Source organism: Salmo salar, chromosome 17, assembly GCF_965601325.2.
Source record: "Salmo salar chromosome 17, fSalSal1, whole genome shotgun sequence".
Classification (NCBI taxonomy): domain Eukaryota; kingdom Metazoa; phylum Chordata; class Actinopteri; order Salmoniformes; family Salmonidae; genus Salmo; species Salmo salar.
This window is the reverse complement of record NC_138307.1, coordinates 39,805,001-39,821,622: the sequence shown is the minus strand read 5'-3', so window position 1 is coordinate 39,821,622 and position 16,622 is coordinate 39,805,001. Positions and strand designations below refer to the sequence as shown.

Sequence of the window (16,622 nt, the reverse complement as noted above, 5' to 3'; positions counted from 1 at the left end):
TTATACTTGTTTTTGACTTGGTAACCAATAGCAGGCCATTTCTAGATTTAACCTATCATAGAGGGCAGAGGTTGCCGGGTAAACTGATTCAAATGGCAGATTGGAGGCAACCCCCATTCCAGTATGTTGTTGTGGTATTGTTGTACTGTGACCGACCCCCATTCCAGTATGTTGTTGTTTGACGTTTCGATTTTCTGACCAGGTCAGTATATACAGTATCTCTCTCTGTCATATATCTGGTATGTTTATTTGAAGAGTTAGCTGGCTAGCTTGTAAAGTGGCGAATTAAAGTAATGTTAGCCTAGCTTTTTCTGTTTAGCTAGTTAAATTAGCTAGTCGTTTAAAAAACAAATTATCCAACCTTTCAAGCTAGCTGTGGAGAGTAAGTTTACAGTATGTTCTTAACTCGGTTACATTTAGTATTATTTTATATAAATATTTTTATTCGGCCACATATGGAAAATACCAACACACTATTTTGTTATCATAGTCACTGTAATGGAATTATGTCACAAATGGGGAAAATAATTCTGAATATAAAGATTTGGAAGACTAATTGTCTACCATTGTGAGTGTGTTATGTATTTCTCGGGTCCACCAGAAGCATACTTACTATATCCATAATTATTATTATTGGTATTATTATTTGACCAAACAAACTGAAACAAGACAGCAAAGTGCAAACATTTTAATATTAATATCAACTATCTAAGTACATGTGTAAAAAACGAAGTAAACAATAAAGCACAACATATAGCAGGTAAGTAGTAAGTAGAACATCAAACATCAACAACTGACATCATCAGTAGTCCATCAACGTCCATTATCATCAGCCAAGATGGCCGTCTTCTGTCTTCAAGCATTTCTCAGAGGAAGAAGAAGAAAAAGACAGGAAGTCTTGGTTACAGTCGGCAGGATGTCGACAGTAGTTCCTCATCCTTCTTTCCGTGATCCCTACCTTTTACACGTGGCCTTGAAGATCTTAACCTCTCCCATCTCAGCCAGCAGGGTGGTGTTGAAGGTGTTCTTGAAGTCCTCAGTGAATACCAGGTTTGTCTTGAGGCGGACCTTGTTGGCCCAGATCAGAGTGGTTCCTGGACAACAGAAGTATTTCATGGTAACCAACAGCTCCTCCAAGTCCAGGTGATACACCACGTCAGCCGCCAGCACGTAGTCATAGCGATAGACGGATCTGGGGTAGGTGCGTTCCACCTCAGGACCCCAGGTTAGAGCTGTCACCTCAGGTGTATATTTAGAGCGCCCTCTGGTGTTTCGGAGTAGGTTGTATCTCAGATTACTAAGGACGTCTGGGAGGTCGGTGGCCGTCACCTGGGCACCTGGGGACACATTACATTAGGAGCTTTTTAAGAAGAAGAAGAAGAAAACTGACTACAAACGACATCTATCACCAGATACAACAGCTGATAGGATTACAGTCTAAAACTCAAAGGTGATCAGTAAGACTTACCCAGTAGACTGGCAACGATAGACACTAATCCTGTCCCTGATCCCAGTTCCAAAACCTGCTTTCCTTTCAGATCTATCACATCAGTATTGGTCTCCAGGTAGTTACATAGAGCCAATGCCTGCAGGGGAGCAAATACATTTTATTACTATGTGTAGCCTATCACCACCTAGTGTTCCATCACATGTGTGTTGCAGGTAGGACCTTTTTAGAGGTCCACCACTAGGTGGCAGTAGTCCATTTGTCTGTTACCCTGTAGAAGAGCATTCTGAACAGGAAGGCGAGAAGACATCTTACCTGTTGTTCCATGTGAGTGTTTGGTGTATTGATTTATCCTGCCCGACAACGCCAAATGTAGTGATTTATCCTGCCGACTACGCCAAATGTAGTGATTTATCCTGCCGACAACTCCAAATGTAGTGATTTATCCTGCCGACTACGCCAAATGTAGTGATTTATCCTGCCCGACAACTCCAAATGTAGTGATTTATCCTGCCGACTACGCCAAATGTAGTGATTTATCCTGCCGAAAACTCCAAATGTAGTGATTTATCCTGCCGACTACGCCAAATGTAGTGATTTATCCTGCCGACAACTCCAAATGTAGCAATTTATCCTGCCGACAACGCCAAATGTAGCCATTTATCCTGCCGACAACGCCAAATGTAGTGATTTATCCTGCCGACTACGCCAAATGTAGTGATTTATCCTGCCGACAACTCCAAATGTAGCAATTTATCCTGCCGACAACGCCAAATGTAGTGATTTATCCTGCCGACAACTCCAAATGTAGCCATTTATCCTGCCGACAACGCCAAATGTAACCATTTATCCTTTCGACAACGACAAATGTAGTGATTTATCCTGCCGACTACTTCAAATGTAACGATTTATCCTGCGAACCATTTCAAATGTAGTGATTTTTCCTGCCGACAACGCCAAATGTAGCCATTTATCCTGCCGACAACGACAAATGTAGTGATTTTTCCTGCCGACAACGCCAAATGTAGTGTAGAACTGTACTCACTGCTGGCCATATCACTCCGCCATGGGAGTCCATTGCCTCTACGATGTTGATTTTGTGCCCAGCATAGAAGTAGACCTCTCTGTCCAGTCGTATCCAGGGGACGTGGGTATTATCCAGCTGGGCATTTCCTGTATCCTTGGTTTCCTTGGTGTCCAACTCCTCTACACAGGAATGGAACAAACCACTCATTCACATTCTAATAGGGATGGATCATACCATTGCTATTTCCTGGGTGTGTACTGACAATGGTAGACTTGTGGTCTTGAATGATTGAGTCTGAGTATCTAGGCGTTAAATAATGGTGTCAACGACTCACCGATAATGTCTTCGTCAGTCACTTCGGTGCTACAGCGGGAGTTAGTGTTTTCTGCACCATCATCATCATCCTCATATCCTTCATCACTATGTTCCAACGTATGTTCCTCCCATGCTTGGCAACTGCCATCACCTGCATCAGCCTCCTCCTCCTCCAAACTGTTGTCTTGTTCCTCTGACCTTTTGTCTGCCTCCGCAACAAACTGCTCAACCCGGACTGGTCTATCCTCCTGCTGGACATTTGAGTCCTGAGTGTCTGCCTCCTCTGCACAAGAAACATAAAGAAGACCACAAGTCAATCCATGAAGAGTAGCTGCTGCATGTGCAGTAGTTAATGGGGATCCTAATAAACTAAACTAATTCAACAACACAATGAGATCACCCCCTGGCCTTTCAGAACTTATATTTACTATATTTACAGTAGGTTGAATGCTCACCAAGACCCCCAAGCTCCGATTCGGAGGTAGAACGTGAGCCAGCAGAATTCTGCTGCTCTTCATCGTCTCTGCAATCCTCCTGAGAGTCTTCCTGGTTTTCTCTGTCCTTCTCCTCTTTCAGTACCTTCTTCTGTGTCTCGTCTTCTTCCTCATTCTCAGTTGTTTCATCTGTCTTAAACTCTTCCTCCATTTCCTGTAAACCATTTCCTGTAAACCTTTCCCATTTCCACTCCTCTGTGACATGTTCTTCCTCCTCTTCTTCCTGTTGTTTTCCTGGGACCAGCTCTGGTTCCTCCTCTGTTTCTCGACACGTGCCCATGAATATGTTTACTTCTCCAATCTCTGCCAGCAGTGTGGTGTTGAAGGTGTTCTGGAAGTTCTCTGTGAAGCTCAGGTCTGTTTTGAGGCGGACCTTGTTGGCCCAGATCAGAGTGGTTCCTGAGGATCACATTACAAATACGCGTCATTTAATGCTTTCATGTGTTATATTGTGGTATCGACTGTACGCTTGTTTATTCCATATTCCACTAGCTTACCTGGTTAAATAAAGGTGAAATAAAAAATAAATAAAATATTCTGGGATTTTTTTTAACTGTTCAATCAATCAATCAATCAATCAATCAACCTGGCCGGCAGAAGTATCTCATGGTGAACAACAGCTCTTCCAGGTAGTCATGGTGATACACCACGTCAGCCGCCAGCACGTAGTCATAGCGATAGACGGATCTGGGGTAGGTGCGTTCCACCTCAGGACCCCAGGACAGAGCTGCAGCTTGGGGAGTGTACCTACAGCGCCCTCTTGTGTTACGGAATAGGTTGGCTCTCAGGTTACCAATGATCTCTGGTAGGTCTGTAGCTGTGACCCAGGCACCTGGGGACAGGAAGCACTCTGTTAATCAACTAACAGACACACAGGTGGCCAGTACCCAATCAACCCCTAGCCTCTAGTCGTCTAGTGCCGAGGACACCATGCAGATCTGAAAAGATTGGATAGGTGTAAGTGGTATAGAATGCTAGGACCTCCTCCACCTTGCTAGGACCTCCTCCACCTTGATAGGACCTCCTCCACCTTGATAGGACCTCCTCCACCTTGGTAGGACCTCCTCCACCTTGCTAGCCACCTTGATAGGACCTCCTCCACCTTGGTAGGACCTCCTCCACCTTGCTAGCCACCTTGATAGGACCTCCTCCACCTTGATAGGACCTCCTCCACCTTGATAGGACCTCCTCCACCTTGATAGGACCTCCTCCACCTTGATAGGACCTCCTCCACCTTGCCAGGACCTCCTCCACCTTGATAGGACCTCCTCCACCTTGATAGGACCTCCTCCACCTTGATAGGACCTCCTCCACCTTGCTATCCACCTTGCTAGGACCTCCTCCACCTTGCCAGGACCTCCTCCACCTTGCTAGGACCTCCTCTACCTTGATAGGACCTCCTCCACCTTGATAGGACCTCCTCCACCTTGATAGGACCTCCTCTACCTTGATAGGACCTCCTCCACCTTGGTAGGACCTCCTCCACCTTGCTATCCACCTTGCTAGGACCTCCTCCACATTGCCAGGACCTCCTTCACTTTGCTATCCAGCTTGCTAGGACCTCCTCCACATTGCCAGGACCTCCTCCACCTTGATAGTACCTCCTCCACCTTGCTATCCACATTGATAGGACCTCCTCCACCTTGATAGGACCTCCTCCACCTTGCTATCCACCTTGATAGGACCTCCTCCACCTTGCTAGCCACTTTGATAGGACCTCCTCCACCTTGCTATCCACCTTGATAGGACCTCCTCCACCTAGCTAGCCACTTTGATAGGACCTCCTCCACCTTGCTATCCACCAAATAGGACCTCCTCCACCTTGCTAACCACCTTGATAGGACCTCCTCCACCTAGCTAGCCACCTTGGTAGGACCTCCTCCACCTTGCTATCCACCTTGCCAGGACCTCCTCCACCTTGCTAGACACCTTGGTAGGACCTCCTCCACCTTGCTATCCACCTTGGTAGGACCTCCTCCACCTTGCTAGCCACCTTGATAGGCTAGGTAGAAATGTTGCCATATTACTTACACCTCTCCGATCTTCTCAGATGTTCAATATGAGTACATTTAATGCCCAGACTCACCTAGGAGTGTGGCTACAATAGACACTAGGCCAGGGCCTGCTCCTAGCTCCAGCACTGCCTTGTCCACCAGGTTCACCTGCTCAACGTTGGTCTCTAGGTAGTGACACAGAGCCAACGCCTGCAGGCAACCACAGTTACTATAGAAACCATCATTATAGTTGTTAGAACTTCAGCCACAGTTACTATAGAAACCATCATTATAGTTGTTAGAACTTCAACCATAGTTACTATAGAAACCATCATTATAGTTGTTAAAACTTCAGCCATAGTTACTATAGAAACCAACATAATAGTTGTTAGAACTTCAACCATATTTACCATAGAAACCATCATTATAGTTGTTAGAACTTCAACCATAGTTACTATAGAAACCATCATTATAGTTGTTAGAACTTCAACCATAGTTGCTATAGAAACCATCATTATAGTTGTTAGAACTTCAATCATAGTTACTATAGAAACCATCATTATAGTTGTTAGAACTTCAACCATAGTTACTATAGAAACCATCATTATAGTTGTTATAACTTCAGCTATAGTTACTATAGAAACCATCATTACAGTTGTTAGAACTTCAACCATAGTTGCTATAGAAACCATCATTATAGTTGTTAGAACTTCAACCATAGTTACTATAGAAACCATCATTATAGTTGTTAGAACTTCAACCATAGTTACTATAGAAACCATCATTATAGTTGTTAGAACTTCAACCATAGTTACTATAGAAACCATCATTATAGTTGTTAGAACTTCAACCATAGTTACTATAGAAACCATCATTACAGTTGTTAGAACTTCAACCATAGTTACTATAGAAACCATCATTATAGTTGTTAGAACTTCAACCATAGTTACTATAGAAACCATCATTAGTTGTTAGAACTTCAACCATAGTTACTATAGAAACCATCATTATAGTTGTTAGAACTTCAACCATAGTTACTATAGAAACCATCATTATAGTTGTTAGAACTTCAACCATAGTTACTATAGAAACCATCATTGTAGTTGTTAGAACTTCAACCATAGTTACTATAGAAACCATCATTATAGTTGTTAGAACTTCAACCATAGTTACTATAGAAACCATCATTATAGTTGTTAGAACATCAAAATGTCAAATTATTATCATCGTGCATCCATCAACCCATCCATCCATCCATCCATCCATCCACCCACCCACCCACCCACCCACCCACCCACCCACCCACCCACGCACCCGCCCACCCATCCATCTCTCCATTCATCCATCCATCCATCCACCCACTCACCCATCCATCCATCCATCCATCCATCCGCCCACCCACCCACCCAGCCATCCATCCATCCATCCATCCATCCATCCGCCCACCCACCCAACCATCCATCCATCCATCCCTCCATCCATCCCTCCATCCATCCATCCACCCATCCATCTCTCCATCCATCCATCCATCCATCCATCCATCCATCCATCCATCCATCCATCCATACATACATCCATCCGCCCACCCACCCATTCATCCATCCACCCATTCATCCATCCATCCATCCCTCAATCCATCCATCCATCCATCCACCCACCAACCCATTCATCCATCCACCCACCCATTCATCCATCCGTCCATCCGTCCATCCATCCATCCATCCATCCGTCGTCATCATCCCCATCTCCAACATTATCATCATCATCCATCTCCATCATATTAATTAATCGTTATCCTACATCCATCCATGAATGTCATGTTCAATAGTAGACTGACTCACCGCTGGCCAGATGACAGCACCGTAAGAGTCCAAGGCCTCAAAGATGCTGATCTCCTGTCCTACGTAGCAGAACACCTCTTTACCAAACTTGGAGTAGGTAGTGGGGGCCCAGGCCTGCTTCTCCTGCTGCTGGGGTTCAGTCTCCTTGGCTTTGTCATCTGATTCCTCTTCACCGTCTATCACTGTTGTCTCGCTATCGTCTTTCTCCTCCTCCTCATCTTCATCTTCCTCCTCTTCGTCTTCCTCATCTTTCTCCTTCTCCTCCTCCTCTACTTTCATGAAAGCAGTGTCCTTCTCATCTTTGTGATTTGTGCCTGAAGGTTCCATAAAAATCTGAGATACGATTATTTTACTTCAACTGCTCTGATATACAGTAGCACTGATTTTGAAATGACAAGTTAGCTACTAATTGTACAGTCAGCACTCTCTTCAGTCTCTCCCACACTTTGTAAACACAGCGTCCAACACTTGAGTTTTTATCTCTCTCCCCCTCTCTCCCTAACTTCACCCCTCCCCGAACCATGTTTGGAAAACAACATATTTTTCCCCGCTTACAGCCTGTCAAAGCTAAGTACTGTAATGAAATCCTTACCCTCTTAGACACCCTTCCACAGCCCTCTTTCATTCCCCATATGGACTGCCTCACAGCGGAGTTGACGAGAGAGCAGAAACGGGCCACTTTTAAATCCTTTATCAAACCAATCCATCACCTACCTACTGCAGTCCTTGGATTTATTTGGGTCGGTGGGTTTTGGGGTCAACCCTCCGCTCTTCTGTCTTGGTTTTTCCATCTCGTATGGATTAATTAAAGTATTTTTCTCTTCTTCTTGTTGAAGATCGTTGTAACTGCGTCTTAGGAAGTCTCAGAGTCGAGGTTTTAAGACTTTATCAGAATCCTGCAGGGTCGTCTCAGAGTCGAGGTTTTAAGACTTTATCGGAATCAGAATCCTTCATCACACCAACCCAACTCTATATTTAGAGACGGAACCATCTGAAACACACACACAAACACATTTTAGATTTAAACAAACAATATTGAAGTCACCGTAAACTGTCAACTCCATCTCCCTGATATACTAAGATAGGATATGAATTTTGGTTCAAATATGTTTATTTTAATTAGGTTTTAGAGTCATGAAGCAACTGAGGACAGGGCCTGAAATTAACACCAGCCACCCGCCAAATGTGGGTAGATTTTTGGCAATGGCGGGTAAAGATGTTTATTTCATCAGTCACGTTGGCGGGTGGTGAGGGGTCAGGGGTCAGGGCTACACAGTGCCAGCATTCCGCTGGCATTTGCAAATTAAAATAAAGTTCAAAAGTCAAGTATGAGCACATTTATGGCAAAATAAACTGTGCAGTAGCCGTTTTTTCAAATGATTTCTGCCATTTTGTTTCATAGCTGGTAATCACACAAAGAATTAGGAATCCTAAAACCCTCGTCGTGCAGCAACACTGCCTGGCTTTTGGGCTTGTGGGCTGTGAGCAGCTGTGAGCACTGTGAGCGAAGTGCTGAAAGACTGATTGTTTTAGAAGCGCTGCCACAGGCATAATAAACGTTGCTCTAATTTACTTGAAAGTGTTTCTTGTCTTGTTCAGCAGCCAGGTTGTTTTTCAGTGTTTCAGTTTGTTTCGACTGCTAGCAAAGAGAAGTCAGCTACTAGTCAGAATCTCACAGGCACATTACCACGGTAACCTCCCGTCCTTAAAGGGGCAGCTGAACATTTTTGTTTGTCTGATCTGTGTGATATTTTGGTTAAAAGACTCAAATCACAAAAAAATTGGCAATATACCACATTACTTCTTACTAGTAATACATTTATTGTTTTAGAAACATTACAAAGCATGCTCATCAGTTTTTTGGGTGTAATTATGGCAGAAAAATATTTAGGCTGGTTAAAAAATCTGAGTGGCTGGTCCATTTTTTTAAATCGACCTGCCACATTGGCTGTTGGACACAAAAAGTTAGTTTCAGGCCCTGCGATCAGCTCCTTCTCACGCACCTAGAACCTAACGCTTCAATATAGCCTAAACATTTGTCATTTAACTTTTAAAATGTATTACCTTTTATGTGTGGCACAAACACAACCAGTCACAATGTTTTAATCTGATCAGGCTACATCAAAAGTCTCCTGTAGGCAACCTGTGTACGTTCATCCAGATGGTGGTGTCAAAAAACATAAACCATGATGTTGAAGCGCCCAATGTCGCTATGCTTTGCTTTCGGTTGTGGTGCATTAAAACGGTTGACAGTCAGATTTCCACCTTGCTGATCATTGTCCTCAGCCAGCTCTGATCGTGGTGTCGGTCCAATGAAAACAGGCAGGGAAAGTTAGCTTGTCCGTCCGTGGTGGTCGGCGAACTCTCAATCTTCTGGCCCCTGCTGTCACGCCCTGACCTTTGAGAGACGTTTTACTTCCTCTATTTTGGTTAGGTCAGGGTGTGATGTGGGGTGGGCAATCTAGTTTGTGTATTTCTTTGTGTTTTGGCTGAGTATGGTTCCTAATCGGAGGCAGCTGTCTTTCGTTGTCTCTGATTGGGAACCATACTTAGGCAGCCCTTTCTCCCCACTCCTTCAGTTGTGGGATCTTGTTTTCGTACAGCTCAGTAAGAAAAGAAAAGAAAAGAACGTGACGTTCGTTTGCCTTTGTTTGTTGTTTTGTTTAGTGTTCTGAGTTATAATAAAATTTATGATGAGCACTTACCACGCTGCACCTTGGTCTCCTCCTTACGACGATCGTAGCACCTGCGTGGTATTGAACGTGGCAAAAGTCGGTATCCACGTTTATAAACACAGGGTTGCTACAGTTATTGTTATTTCTGGTCGAGAAGGTAATATTTGTTTCTATGAGAGGGGTGTGTGAAGATATCTTTTACTTTGGGAGGGGGGTAAAAATAATGTATGACATCGCCTCTGCCCCAATAAATTAGGAGACGGTTCCTTTACATGTGTGATAGTGATAGCTGATACTTTGGTTTATCAAAATATAGAATTTATCAAATGTTGTTAATATTAAGAACATATTTTTTGTGATTTTTGTTTTGTTCTGATTGTCCCGTATTTCAAGAATCCCTGAAGTAATTCAAATTATTCTCTAAAAGATTGGTGTCAAAATCATGGGGTTGGAACCGGTTCCGGGAACAGAACCAAAAACCCCGGAAAATAATGAACATTGTTAAGGAACAGAAACAGAACCTGGAACGAAAGTTATCCATACTGTCTGAATACTACTTTCATGAAGATTACAGTATGAATACTCCCAACATTTCATGAAGTCTACAGTCTGAATACTCACAACATTTCATGAAGGCTACAGTCTGAATAATCCCAACATTTCATGAAGGCTACAGTCTGAATACTCCAACATTTCATGAAGGCTACAGTCTGAATACTCACAACATTTCATGAAGGCTACAGTCTGAATACTCACAACATTTCATGAAGGCTACAGTCTGAATACTCCAACATTTCATGAAGGCTACAGTCTAAACAACACATACACAACAACACAAATACAATCCATGTAATATCTGTCCTGAGTCGTGACCTGTGTTGGCTTGACTCTGGTATATCTGGACCAGGTGTTCTTAATGTTCTGTCCACTCAGTGTATGTGGCTTGTAATATCTGTCCTGAGTCGTGACCTGTGTTGGCTTGACTCTGGTATATCTGGACCAGGTGTTCTTAATGTTTTGTACACTCAGTATATGTGGCTGTAATATCTGTCCTGAGTCGTGACCTGTGTTGCCTTGACTCTGGTATATCTGGAGCAGGTTTAGTAACAGTCTTATCCTCTGGGTCTGATTTAGCCTCCTTGTAGGGGACACTTAGAAATGAGGGCTAATTAAAAACAGGGAGTTCTCTGGATCCCGGGTTCGTTTGGATCACTAAAATACCACTGTCTACATTACGGTGAGGTCAATGACTCATGTAGCTGTGTTGGAAGCATAGCTTTATGGAATGGGAGATTGAGGGGTATCCCCAGCCAAGAGGAAATCTATGGGAATCCCATATCACCACTTAGTGAGACTGAAATAGGATGAGGTATGACAGAGAGGATGAGGTATGTCTTAAGATGTCTCAGGATGATTGATGGATGAGTTATGTCTTCATGGATCTTTCTCGGGGGGGGGGGGGGAGGGGGGGGGGGCGTCGAAAGGGCAGACGAGGGCGGGGCCAAATCCCTGACGGACACCTTCAGGAAGCTGCAGAAGTGAGTGGAGGTGGGCTGACCCTCCCTTGACCTTAAAGGGATAGTCCACTCCAGAATGAAACTCCTATCAATTTTGGTGAGTCTATGTTCTATGAGTGGGTCAAAATAACAATCGTCACCGTGATTTATTAACTTCGAAGTGGGTCCGTCTGTGAAATCAGGAAAATCGTTTTGTTGCCCGAAATCTTTCACGATAAGGTTCTCGTCACTGGAGAAAAACGAACTGTTAAAACAACGACGGTCCAGATCACCAAATCAGCCGATAGATAGTATGGACAGACTGGTTTAGGACACGTCCATCTGTCTATATCGATAGATAGTATGGACAGACTGGTTTAGGACACGTCCATCTGTCTATATCGATAGATAGTATGGACAGACTGGTTTAGGACGCGTCCATCTGTCTATATCGATAGATAGTATGGACAGACTGGTTTAGGACGCGTCCATCTGTCTATATCGATAGATAGTATGGACAGACTGGTTTAGGACGCGTCCATCTGTCTATATCGATAGATAGTATGGACAGACTGGTTTAGGACACGTCCATCTGTCTATATCGATAGATAGTATGGACAGACTGGTTTAGGACACGTCCATCTGTCTATATCGATAGATAGTATGGACAGACTGGTTTAGGACACGTCCATCTGTCTATATCGATAGATAGTATGGACAGACTGGTTTAGGACACGTCCATCTGTCTATATCAATATAATATATAATAATAATATAATATAATATAATAATATATATATATATATATAATATATAATAATAATATATACAACTTAGTTTTTCGCTCCAACTATCATCGTTGCAATGTCACTTTCTTTTCTCTTCCCACTTGCCCTCAGAGCCGTTCACGTCAGCCTTTATTGTCCAACTTCCTGTGTCGTGACATCACGTCCTGTATTGTTTGTGGCCCTAAAAAGGGCTTTTGCCGGAGCAATGTCAGAGCCTATCCACTGCATACAATCTGCATCTTGAACATGTAGAGATTGTAGACTCCTAAAATGTATCGTTCCGTTTGTTAAAGGCGATGATTTTTACAGCTAGCTAGCTACTTCACATGCTGACATCGACCGCGGTATTATCGTGTTCAGGTACGTTTGCTGGCCCCAGAGAGATGGTACACCATTGTGGGTTTTGTAGTTGACTGGAGCCGCAACAGATTTCTGCAACGATTTTCACACATTGCTACCAACCTAATTATAGTGACAAAATGAAACGAATTAAATTAGTGTTTAACGCTGTAAATCATCGGAATGAGTGTTATTTAACACTGTAAATCATAGGAATGAGTGTTACTTGTGTGGATTATTCCTTTAATAACAAAGAGCATCAAAGTAAGCTCAGAGCCTTTATTGTCCAACTTCCTGTGTCGTGACATCACGTCCTGTATTGTGACCTCACGTCCTGTGTTTTGACCTCACTTCCGGGTATGGTGACATCACGTCCTGTGTGTTTCAGCTGGATCCGCTGTGCCACCTTCCCAGAGAACTGACTTCCCATAATGCATCAGGAGAACTACACACTCTTCTACATCTGAACTGGACAGAGGAAACCCTGTCTCAGTCGTCTGAAAACTTAACTCTGGGGGACAGACTTTGATTTTTCACTGGGACATTACAGACATTTTAATACCAAAGTTACACACAAGAATGACTTTCTAAAGAGGTGTTGAGTGTTTCTGAGTGGTCCAGTCTCAGGACTGACTTAAATTTGCTGGAAAATCAGAGACAAGGTTTGAATATTACTGTCCATCAATGATTCCCGACCTAATTTTACTGAGCTTGAGCAATTTTGACAAAAAACAATGGATATACATCTACAATGGTCAGTTAACAAAAAACTGGTTCGCTCATACAGACATTGAGTCATGTGGCCGTGGCTCGCTATATAAAGCAGGCAAACAGGCATCGAGACATTCAGTTACTGATTGATTCAACGTTAGAATGCACAACTCGTCGGTCCTTGTCACGGATTGGCTATTGCAGCAGACGACCGGGTTCCATTCCCATCAGCTAAAAACAGCTACAAGCTTGAGTCCATGTCCCCGTCCTGCCTGCTGTCAACGGTACAGGCTGGTGGCGGTGGTGTAATGGTCTGGGGGAATGTTTTCCTACCACACGTTAGGTCCATTGATACCAATTGAACTACAGGCCAACCAATTGTTTCGGGTAATAAATCCCTAACTGAGCCACTTTCTCAATATGTGGACTGTCACATTAGGGATTTGGTGCATATGTTGCCCTCTTACCTCAAGCACACAACATACTTTTTTGAAGAAGTTAGAGACTTGTTCAGTGGACTCGAATGACTTGTTGTGTATTATGGACGTCTCTAGCCTTGTCATGAAACAATATTTGAATCAAATAACAAAACTGGATCACAAAAAATTTGATCATATTACTCCAGTGTTAGCCTCCCTACACTGGCTTCCTGTTAAGGCAAGGGCTGATTTCAAGGTTTTACTGCTAACCTACAAAGCATTACATGGGCTTGCTCCTACCTATCTTTCCGATTTGGTCCTGCCGTACATACCTACACGTACGCTACGGTCACAAGACGCAGGCCTCCTAATTGTCCCTAGAATTTCTAAGCAAACGGCTGGAGGTAGGGCTTTCTCCTATAGAGCTCCATTTTTATGGAATGGTCTGCCTACCAATGTGAGAGACGCAGACTCAGTCTCAACCTTTAAGTCTTTACTGAAGACTTATCTCTTCAGTAGGTCCTATGATTAAGTATAGTCTGGCCCAGGAGTGTGAAGGTGAACGGAAAGGCTGGAGCAACGAACCGCCCTTGCTGTCTCTGCCTTGCCGGTTCCCCTCTTTCCACTGGGATTCTCTGCCTCTAACCCTTTTACAGAGGCTGAGTCACTGGCCTACTGGTGTTCTTCCATGCCGTCCATGGGAGGGGTGCGTCACTTGAGTGGGTTGAGTCACTGACGTGGTCTTCCTGTCTGGGTTGGCGCCCCCCCCCCCCCCCCCCTTGGGTTGTGCCATGGCGGAGATCGTTGTGGGCTATACTCGGCCTTGTCTTAGGACGGTAAGTTGGTGGTTGGAGACATCCCTCTAGTGGTGTGGGGGCTGTGCTTTGGCAAAGTGGGTGGGGTTATATCCTGCCTGTTTGGCCCTGTCCGGGGGTATCATCGGATGGGGCCACAGTGTCTTCTGATCCCTCCTGTCTCAGCCTCCAGTATTTATGCTGCAGTAGTTTATGTGTCGGGGGGCTAGGGTCAGTCTGTTACATCTGGAGTATTTCTCTTGTCTTATCCGGTGTCCTGTGTGTATTTAAATATGCTCTCTCTAATTCTCTCTTTCTCTCTTTCTGTCTTTCTCTCGGAGGACCTGAGCCCTAGGACCATGCCTCAGGACTACCTGGTATGATGACTCCTTGCTGTCCCCAGTCCACCTGGCCGTGCTGCTGCTCCAGTTTCAACTGTTCTGCCTGCGGCTATGGAACCCTGACCTGTTCACCGGACGTGCTTGTTGCACCCTCGACAACTACTATGATTATTATTATTTGACCATGCTGGTCATTTATGAACATTTTAACATTTTAACATTTTGACCATGTTCTGTTTTAATATCCACCCTGCACAGCCAGAAGAGGACTGGCCACCCCTCATAGCCTGGTTCCTCTCTAGGTTTCTTCCTAGGTTTTTGGCCTTTCTAGGGAGTTTTTCCTAGGGAGTTTTTCCTAGCCACCGTGCTTCTTTCACATGCTTTGCTTGCTGTTTGGGGTTTTAGGCTGGGTTTCTGTACAGCACTTTGAGAATATCAGCTGATGTACGAAGGGCTATATAAAAATAAATTTGATTTGATTTGATTTGATCACCCCCACTGACTTCCTGTTGAGCTTGACTAATTAAATATTGGCGAATAATTATTTTAAGTTTGAAGACTGTTATTATCAGTTCAAGGAATTGCTATGGGTGTCAGGCTGTTCAAAGGATCGGACCAAAATGCAGCGTGTTCGTAGTTCCACATATTTTATTTACCGTGAAACTAAATGCAATACACTAAATACTCGAATACACAAAAAACAACAAACCGTGACGCAGAGAGGAAAAACACACTATTCAAAAATTAATCACCCACAAAAACAGGTGGTGCAAACATCACCTTAAATATGACCTCCAATTAGAGACAACGTCAACCGGCTGCCTCTAATTGGAGATCATTACCAAACAAAACCAACATAGAAATACAAAATTAGAAACTGAACATAGAAATACAAAACACAGACAAACACCCCCATTGTCACGCCCTGACCTACTCTACCATAGAAAATAACCACTTACTATGGTCAGGACGTGACAATGGGGTCGCCAGTTCCGCTTAATTATGCTAATTTATTTATGGGGAAAGTTCAGTTGGACTTTGAATCCGATAATAATCCCTATTCTAAGTTTCTGAAAATGTTTGAGATATATCGATGATATTTTGTTGATTTGGTCAGGTGATATGATCTTGAATTGCAGGATTCCGTCCATTAAATTTACGTTAGTATCCGATAAAGAACATGTTTCCTTTTTTGGATGTTTCGGTTAAGAAAGATAACAATGGCTTACACACTGAGATGTATAGAAAAGACATGGATAGAAATCCCTTTCTTCATATCAGCAGTTATCAAACACCCTCATTAATAAATAGTTAACCCTATATAAAAAAAAACTCTTCCGCATTAGGCATATTTTGTAACTCTGATTTATCATTTGATGTACATACCAAAGATTTACGTGAACGATTCAAAGCAAGACGGTATAAAGAAGACTTATTGGACAAATTTCCTTAAAAAGAGAGGAAGACAAACTGAGCTGAATGCATGATGTCATCCATGTCAACAGAATTCCTCTCTTCCCTCTCTGCAACTTTGGTTCCCACCTACAGTCCCGTCTCAAGGTTGATCAAGGAAGGGGTTAATAGACACTGGTACATATTACTCAGCGTCCCCACCCCCCCCCCCCAAAAAAAAACAACGGGGGATTGTTTAGTAAGGTAAGATTTGCCTAAGAAAAAAAGGCATTGCATTTCACGTCTATCATACCAGATGGCAAATTTCCCTTTGTCACAACTGCATTTCCTGTTATGCCATGAGGAGGACACGCTCTACTCCATCCTCATTACGGTCAGAGGATAAAGGTTTGAGGTAGAATAACATGTAACGTGTTGGATATCTCCTGTATAGTCTTCCTGTAACCTTTTGTTATGTGGGTACCGTGAGACCAAACGTCAACACCAGACAAAGATATGTGAGCGTAGGAGCTCCAGTCACAACCGTGA

At 43.5% G+C, this 16,622-nt stretch overlaps 1 protein-coding gene across 1 annotated transcript; it reads right to left on the bottom strand.

The window, feature by feature from the left end:
- Positions 1 to 673: 673 nt before the first annotated feature.
- Positions 674 to 8,092, bottom strand: LOC145861385 (uncharacterized). Its single transcript, XM_082963773.1, has 8 exons — positions 7,119 to 8,092; positions 5,370 to 5,487; positions 3,870 to 4,115; positions 3,245 to 3,682; positions 2,809 to 3,072; positions 2,493 to 2,653; positions 1,469 to 1,586; positions 674 to 1,337 (listed from the first exon to the last, which is right to left on the bottom strand). The coding sequence occupies exons 1-8, from the start codon at positions 7,443 to 7,445 to the stop codon at positions 955 to 957; spliced, it is 2,055 nt and encodes a 684-aa protein (XP_082819899.1). The 5' UTR covers positions 7,446 to 8,092; the 3' UTR covers positions 674 to 954.
- Positions 8,093 to 16,622: the final 8,530 nt, after the last annotated feature.

Coding starts and splice junctions, on each gene's coding strand:
- LOC145861385 (XM_082963773.1), bottom strand. CDS start 7,445: ATGGAACCTTCAGGCACAAATCACAAAGATGAGAAGGACACTGCTTTC. Junction 1,587..2,492: donor GCGGAGTGATATGGCCAGCA/GTGAGTACAGTT, acceptor GCTCCCCTGCAG/GCATTGGCTCTATGTAACTA. Junction 1,338..1,468: donor TATCGTTGCCAGTCTACTGG/GTAAGTCTTACT, acceptor ATGTGTCCCCAG/GTGCCCAGGTGACGGCCACC.